The sequence below is a fragment of the Solanum tuberosum genome, unplaced genomic scaffold (assembly GCF_000226075.1).
Source record: "Solanum tuberosum cultivar DM 1-3 516 R44 unplaced genomic scaffold, SolTub_3.0 scf00399, whole genome shotgun sequence".
NCBI lineage: Eukaryota > Viridiplantae > Streptophyta > Magnoliopsida > Solanales > Solanaceae > Solanum > Solanum tuberosum.
The window spans coordinates 255,456-263,761 of record NW_006239335.1 but is presented as its reverse complement, the minus strand read 5'-3'; the positions used below and the strand labels follow the sequence as shown (position 1 = coordinate 263,761).

General features: G+C 31.1%; 1 protein-coding gene across 1 annotated transcript; it reads left to right on the top strand.

Annotated features, from left to right (window-relative positions):
* The first annotated feature begins 6,205 nt into the window (after positions 1–6,205).
* LOC102597702 (GDSL esterase/lipase At1g71250) lies at positions 6,206–8,030 on the top strand. The gene is made up of 5 exons (XM_006362661.1): positions 6,206–6,422; positions 6,506–6,633; positions 6,732–6,974; positions 7,467–7,725; positions 7,804–8,030. Exons 1-5 carry the CDS (start codon positions 6,206–6,208, stop codon positions 8,028–8,030), a joined length of 1,074 nt encoding a protein of 357 aa, XP_006362723.1.
* Positions 8,031–8,306: the final 276 nt, after the last annotated feature.

The window sequence follows — 8,306 nt, the reverse complement described above, 5'->3', positions numbered from 1 at the left end:
TTGTATTTTGACTATGAGGGGAGCCGGTAGAATGTCGTGGCTCCGTCCTATCTATGTATGTAGAGGTGTGCGTTGGACAAGTATTTTGTAAATGAGCTTGACTCTTGTTCTATGATGTCATTTTGAAATGGTTTGCCCTTAGTTCCTATTTCCCGTTAATTAATGTTAAATGTACTTCCGCGACCGATGAAGTGTGATGACAAGTTTGAGAGGCTTGTTTGGGGTTCCTTCGGGTTCCTCATTCGCCATGTCACGTCTAGGCCCTAGGCTTGGGTCGTGACAATAAGAAACTTAATCATTGTGATTATTATGTTATCCAAATTGATCTATTTAAATTCTTTTTAGTATACCTCCACTCCAAAGGTTAGAAAGAAAGCCTTTCATACAAATCTTATAGCAAGTTCTACCATCTTATATTTCACCATAAATGATCCCTTCATATATTTTTGTTATTCCTCAAATTTTCATTGTAGCCTGATCATGATTACTATGTTGTTACCTAATCAATTGATCCTCCTAAAATTACACTTGTATTCATAGAATCCATATTATACTCTTCCTATATTAAATTATTGCTATATCAGTGATATTTCAATACCATGTGATTATCGTAATAAATATCAACAAAGTTGAAATATTCTTGTCAAAAAATACACCTCGAGTAAGTCATTCTTACTATTTCTAACCTTCTCAATTGAATTTTTCAAAGTCGCAATGCTTATTACTTAGTCATCTTACTAGCCATATCACAACATCTCACACTATACTGCATAACATCATTAATATTATTGATATACGAATTCAAAAAAGTCTCGTAACTATTGGTGAGAGAATGAAATAATGAAGTTTTGATCTTAAAATGAACCACATACGCATGATAAAGAATGAAATAATGAAAGTTTTTTAAAGTCTCATAGCCTCTCAAATATAAGTAACTGACGTCTCCAAACGGATCCATAATACTCTACTAGACTCAACTGTTGTACTCGTGAGACAAATGAACCTAGAGCTCTGATATCAAATTGTCACTACCCAAAAATATAAGTCGTGATGACACCTATGTTCCCAACTCTTAGGTAAGCCAATCCAATAATTTAACCAATTCAACTTAAAACCTAAAAAAGTAAGTAGCGAACAAATATCTCAAATACTAAGTCTAAAAAAATATGAAAAACTGACATACCACCCCAATTTTTAATGTCATAAGTAGATGAGCTTCTACAATATGATACAAGTCCAAAACAAATGGCAAGCCTAAACCTAAGAAATACTACATCTGAATACTAAGACAATATAATAAATTTAGAGATAAATGACGGTGTGGTCTGCAGAATAGACAAGCAGCTCACCACAACTTTAAGGTGATCCAACTCAGACTCAAAAATCCCCATGAGGTGCGCTCGTACTCAGAATCTAATCTTCACCACAAAAGAGTGCATTAAATGTAGTACGAGTATGAAATCACGTGTACTCAATATATATCATAGATTGACAATAAAAAGTAGTGACAGTAGTATATAAAGAAATCATCCTTTTATTTACAAGTTTACGTTACACTTATAAGCCAAGTTCCATCAAATGAGAATAATCGAATGTCACAAAATATCCGCACACTAATGAAACACATAATAAAACAAAAATGAAGGATGTATGAGATGCAATGTAATGCAACACCATGAAATGATATGCCTCAAATGAAAAGTACTTTCTCTCAACTGTATATACACGATACTTCTCATAAATACATCGAGAGTTCGTGACTCATGGGGGACGAGGTCTATATACTGACATAGATGATCTCCACGTGTCTGTGTAAACAATCTCAACACACTATCAGAAAATTAAACAATTCCAGCATGGACGATCTCTACATGCCCAACTTATAGTCATAAATTGATCTCAACATGGATGATCTCTACATGTCAGACCTTTACTCATACTTAATCTCATGTCAATGCATGTGCATAATATAATTTCAATAAAAGGGAATGATGAAGCGTCTCAATAATTTAAATGTCACTATGACATATAATCATCTCAATTATCGCAAATATACAAGTTCAATGAAGAAACACAATAATATAAAAGAAACCAAGTCACTAATACATCAACTAATGCCCATATGTTTTGACATTTTCAGATAACAATCGATCATACTATAGCACTAAACTCTCTTGAATAACATAGGTACTCATACCAATGCCCACCACACCATTGGTATAAGACCCCCATTTTTTGCCCTTACCCATTGTCTATTCCATTTTTTTATTTTTTATTAGAAAACGTCCCTCAACGAAGTGTAGAAAGTCTTAAAATATGCCGAACACGAATCACGATCCTCAAGATTTTGCATTTTCCTTTTGTAAAGCTTCAGAATGTTTCCAATCTATAAAATATGCATTATTCATAAGTAAATAAGTCCGTAGACACTCATATTGCTATATTTAGTTCCAACTTAAAAATCGGGTCAAAAAGTCATTTCGAGCCACCAAATTCGAATATAAAATTTTCTTTCAAATTATGTTCACCCATGACAAAACAAATTTGGATGACAAATTTCAACAAAAACAGATCGTTATTCGATCCCCAAATCAAGGTTTTTTTTCTAATAACCCTAGGTCTATATTTTTCTTAATTCAAACTAATTTTTTCACGTTTCTACCCTAAAAATATATGAGCAACTTTCACATATAGCAAACACAAAATTTATACATTATGCTATAGCAAAGTCTGCATAATTGCGCTCCATAGCAAACATATATATATATATATATATATATATATATAAAATTCGCTATATATATACAAAAAAACAGTTGTATAATTCGCTATACATATACAAAGAAAGCAGTTGTATAATTCGCTATACATATACAAAATAAAGCAGTTGTATACAAAAGATCAATTGTATAATCTGTGTATGTATAAAACGAGAAACAAAGAAAGGCAAAAGAAAACTGGGCAGGGAAATATTTTTATTGTATAATTATAAGTGTATAGGACGAAGATATATGTATTTGCATGTGTATATACAATTTTCTCTCGCTTTATACAAACAGAAACACAATTTATACATTTCGTTTCTGTTTGTATAAGCGAGAGAAGCGAGGGTGGCGAGCGAGATTTGAGAGAGTGGCAAGAGAGATCTGGGAGAGGGGAGAGAGGGGAATGAAAATATATGTATATATACAATTTCCTCTCGCTTTATACAAACACAAACACATTTTATACATTTGTGTTTGTATAAAAGTGAGAGAGGTGAGCGAGACTGCCACCAAACGAGAGTGGCGAGCGAGATTCCACCAGGGAGAGTGGCGAAAATAGCAATAGTTTGCTATAGGGTACAATTAAATCAAAGTGTATTTATAGCATTTAATTTAAATTAATAGTTTGCTATTATATATAATTTTCTCAAAATATATTCATAATCACACAATAATATCTGAGAAAAGATGAGAACAATTACATAAGCAGAATGCATATGTAATTATGTAATTGACATATGGCTTATAACATTCTTTATTATTATTAAAGATGTTGTTTTCTTTTGCGCCTTGCCCACTTTGTTGCCTTTTTTTGCCCCATTATTATTAGCAATAAAATAATCTATTAATTAATTTGAAAATTATGTCACTCATTCCTATAAGTTATAAATTATTTATAAAAGCTACTAAAATATTTAATTTTAGAAAAATGGCTAAAATTCATAAAACAACTAAGAGGGTTGTTACACTGATATCCCATATACATGTGAATCACACTACATATATACAAATACATACATGTAGTGTTATTCACATGTATCTGAGATAAATGGCTATCTCACTCTCCTTCCTCCCCATCTCGCTCATGTCTCTCCCTATTTTAGTGTATCTGTAAGAAAAATTACATGTATCTAGGTGTATGTTCCAGAATATATGGTAGAAAACTCTTAATTAGTGGTAAAATATGTAATTATTTAAAAATATAGATAGAGTTAATATATATGGTATGAATGTAAGTCTAATAAGGTAGTTTTCTCAAAAAAATAATTATAGAATTATAGTGGACTTAAAACCCAAATCATTTACTATTTTTAGAAGTGTAAATTTTAGGTTTAGCAAACATAAAAATCATATTTGTATGCTATAACTATAGTTTGCATAATTGCGCTCCATAGCAAACTTTATGTTTGCTATGACTATTAATATGTATATTTCGGTATACTTATACAAAAGAATAAATTGTATAAGTATATATTTGGAATCTGTATACAAATAAGAATTATTTTTTTTGTATAATCTGTGTTTGTATAAAAAGAGAGAGAGAAAGGCAAAAGAGAATTGGGTAGTAGAAGATTTGTATTGTATAATTATAAGTGTATAGGATAAAAAGATATGTATCTGTATATACAGTTTTCTCTCATTTTATACAAACACAATTTAATACATTTGTGTTTGTACAAAGTGAGAGAGGCGAGAGAGAGAGTGACGAGCGAGATCAGGAGAGTGGCGAGCAAGATATCTGGGAGAGAGACGAACGAAAAGATATGCATATATACAGTTTTTTCTCGCTTTATACAAATACTAACATAATTTATACATTTATGTTTGTATAAAGTGAGAGAGGCGAGCGAGATCAGGAGAGTGGTGGGCGAGAAATCTGGGGAGAGAGGCGAATGACAAAGTATTTGCTACGAATTAGAATTAAATGAAATTGTGGTTATAATATTTAATTTTAATTAATAGTTTATTATTTTATACAATTTCTATTTTTAGAATTAGCTACAGAAGCCCAAACCAATTGAAAGACATAAAGCCCATATGATTTATTTGAGAAGAAACCTAAATTTCTACTTCTCCTTTGAGTTGTAGCTGTCATGGAAGGAGAACCAAGCTCCCAATTTTCTTTTACCATTTTTTTCTCAAACCAATTCTGATAAAATAAAAAGACTCTGTTTTATTTTTATTTTACAGATCTGTAACGATTTAGTTTACATATTTTAATTTTTTTTACCCTCTCTAGGAGCTTCCATTCCTTTTGCTCTCTTGGTGACTCGAACTCGCAACCTTCGGGTTGAAAGTGAAGGCTGCATTTAGTTTACATATTTTAATTTTTTTTACCCTCTCTAGGAGCTTCCATTCCTTTTGCTCTCTTGGTGACTCGAACTCGCAACCTTCGGGTTGAAAGTGAAGGCTGCATTTAGTTTACATATCTGTTTTGATAAAACGAAAAAAAAACTTTTTTATTTTTTATTTTTAAATCTAAAATGCTTTTAGATTTAATAGAGAATTTCTTTTTATTTTGTTTTCAGACCTGGAACGTTCAAGTAATGTTTATTTTTTTTAAAATCTAAAATGTTTTCCAAATTACTTCAACTTTTTATTTATTTTGTTTTTAGATCTCTAAAATGTTTTCCAGATCGCTTTCAACCACAAAAATAAATATATTTCTAAAAATGAATTTTAGATTCAAAAAAAATTAATTATGAATTCAAAATATTTCTTATATGTGTCATAAAACTAATTTATAATACCTAATTGCATCACATATAAAAAAATACATAGTTCAATATTTTCATCGATAACTAGAAAATCAACCTATGACTCTTGATACCAATGTAAGATTACATATCTCATTAATCTAAATATTATTAGATAACATACATAATTCATAAAAGCGAACCTACTTGTTCTTCATGTAGCAAAAGTGGAAGAGTAGGATGAACCACATTTGGAATTTGTCACAATATGTTATAATTGATCGAGGAGATAATAAAGTGACAGAGTATTATATTCTCAATAAATGTTGTATTTTCTTATTTAACAATTATAAAGAAATTATTTTAATTACCCTAAACTTAAGAAAGTAAAAAAAAAAAAAATTAATCAAAGGACATGCAGAATTCATTCAGACATTGAACAAAAAGCATCATCACATGTACCTTGCAGATGTATATCCATAATTTAATGACGTGAACAAACAAAGAAAGTCTAAATGAACTAGACGTGATAAAATCAAAAGAAGATATTAAAAATAGGAAAAGTTTGATAACTAAAGTAAGATTTTCTGCTAAACGGTTTCACAAAAATGTAGTGTTGTAACATGACAAGTTATATGGTTATCCCTCTTACATCTTGTATATTTAATCCAAAGTAGATGACACTAATAAGGAAAAATGAATTCCGTCATGAAATCCACATTCATAAACATTAAAATTGAAAAGATGATATGTTTGTTTGTTCTTCTTCCTCTTATGTACTTTTCATCGGTACACGGTGCACCTACAGCTCTATGGGTATTTGGAGACTCACTGGTCGATAATGGAAATAACAATTTCCTTAATACTATTGCTAAAGCAAACTACTTTCCTTATGGGATTGATTTCAGCAGAGGCCCTACCGGCAGATTTTCCAATGGAAAAACTTTTGTGGATATTCTTGGTAATTTTTCTTTGAAATATTTGCACTCATACTTAAAAAAATCAATATAGTTATATCTATGTAATGTAATGGTAAAATTGCAGGAGAATTATTAGGAGTGGCTTCTCCTCCACCATTTGCAAATCCAAGCACAAGAGGGGAAAGAATCCTCGGGGGAGTAAACTATGCATCTGCTGCTGGTGGCATCCTAGATGAAACTGGCAAACACTATGTAATACTATTATTTATATATAGATGCGCTTCTGTCGTTCCTCTTCACTTGTGAAATATCAATAGAAATGATAAATATGTTCATATATTTATATACAGATGGAAAGGTTCACGTTGAGCCAACAAGTGATAAATTTTGAGAGCACATTAAGTCAATTAAGGACGATGATGAGTCCTGGTGATTTAAACACATATCTCTCAAAATCAATAGCAGTGATGGTGTTTGGAAGCAATGACTACATAAACAACTATCTCTTGCCTTCCCTTTATACGTCCAGTATCAACTATAATCCGCAACAGTTTTCCAACCTCCTTCTCAATCATTATGCTAGACAACTTGTGGTAAGCTGTGATTAATATGATACCTAGATAGTTCTTTAAATTTCATTCCCAATATAAGTTAACTTTGTTGGGTTCGAAAGTGATTAGGGCATCATGCGGAAGCTTATAATTACAAATCATATAGTGATAAATTGAATTACAAAACCTTATATTAAAAATTAAAGTATTATTATATAGTTTGACCAAGATAATTAAAAACTAATATTAAGCATAAAAACAACCGAAGTCTCTTAACGGCAATATTGTGGATGTTCTTGTGTTTTTGATATAAGAGGAGGGGTATTAATGAATAGGATTCCAAACATTTCCTCTAAGGAAGGAATAACCCAAATATGAATAAAAATTATATTTTCCTTTCAGAAAAAGTAAAAACATTTATGATATTGTTTTGTCTTTTCTTTTCGAAAAAATAAACTTAAAATAAAATAAGAAAATCAGAGCATAACCTTAATAAATGTCTTTCCAAAAAATACTTGTGACTTGTCTATGCAGGCATTGTATAGTGTAGGACTGAGGAAGTTCTTGGTAGCTGGAGTAGGACCACTTGGATGCATTCCCAATCAGTTAGCCACAGGACAAGCACCCCCAGGAAGATGTGTTGATTATGTAAATCAGATACTTGGTAGTTTCAATGAGGGTCTCAAATCACTCGTCAGCATAATGAACAACGGCACTCACCCTGGAGCAGTTTTTGTTTATGGCAATACATATGCTGCTATTGGTGATATCTTGAACAACCCTGCCAGATATGGTAATATAAACACTCCTTTTACATGATCAAAAATGAAATTATCATTAAATTTTAACATTTACACTATATATATGACAGGATTTAACGTATGGGACAGAGCATGTTGTGGAGTGGGGAGAAACCAGGGACAAATAACATGTCTACCCTATCAATTTCCATGTCTAGACAGGAGTAAGTATATATTCTGGGATGCATTTCATCCGACACAAGCCGTGGATGCAATCTTGGCACAAAGGGCATACTATGGACCCCCTTCTGATTGCTACCCCATCAACGTTCAACAAATGGCTGCTATCAACTATTGATTATAAACTAAAATATAAACATTATGTTCTTATAATTCTCTTTGTATGTGTGTTTAACTTTATCTCTAATAATGTAAACTACTAGTGTGCCTAAATCATGTTCAAGATTGAATAAATCACTATGAGTCGATAATTTATTTGAATTATTTGAGCATTTTTAGTTTTAAATAGTATTTCATTTTAAGAATGAGGTGATTTTAGCCAACTTTATTTGGAAAAAATAATATTTTAGAAGGCTAAGTAAATATTGAGTAATTATTCAAGTTGATTAGAAAA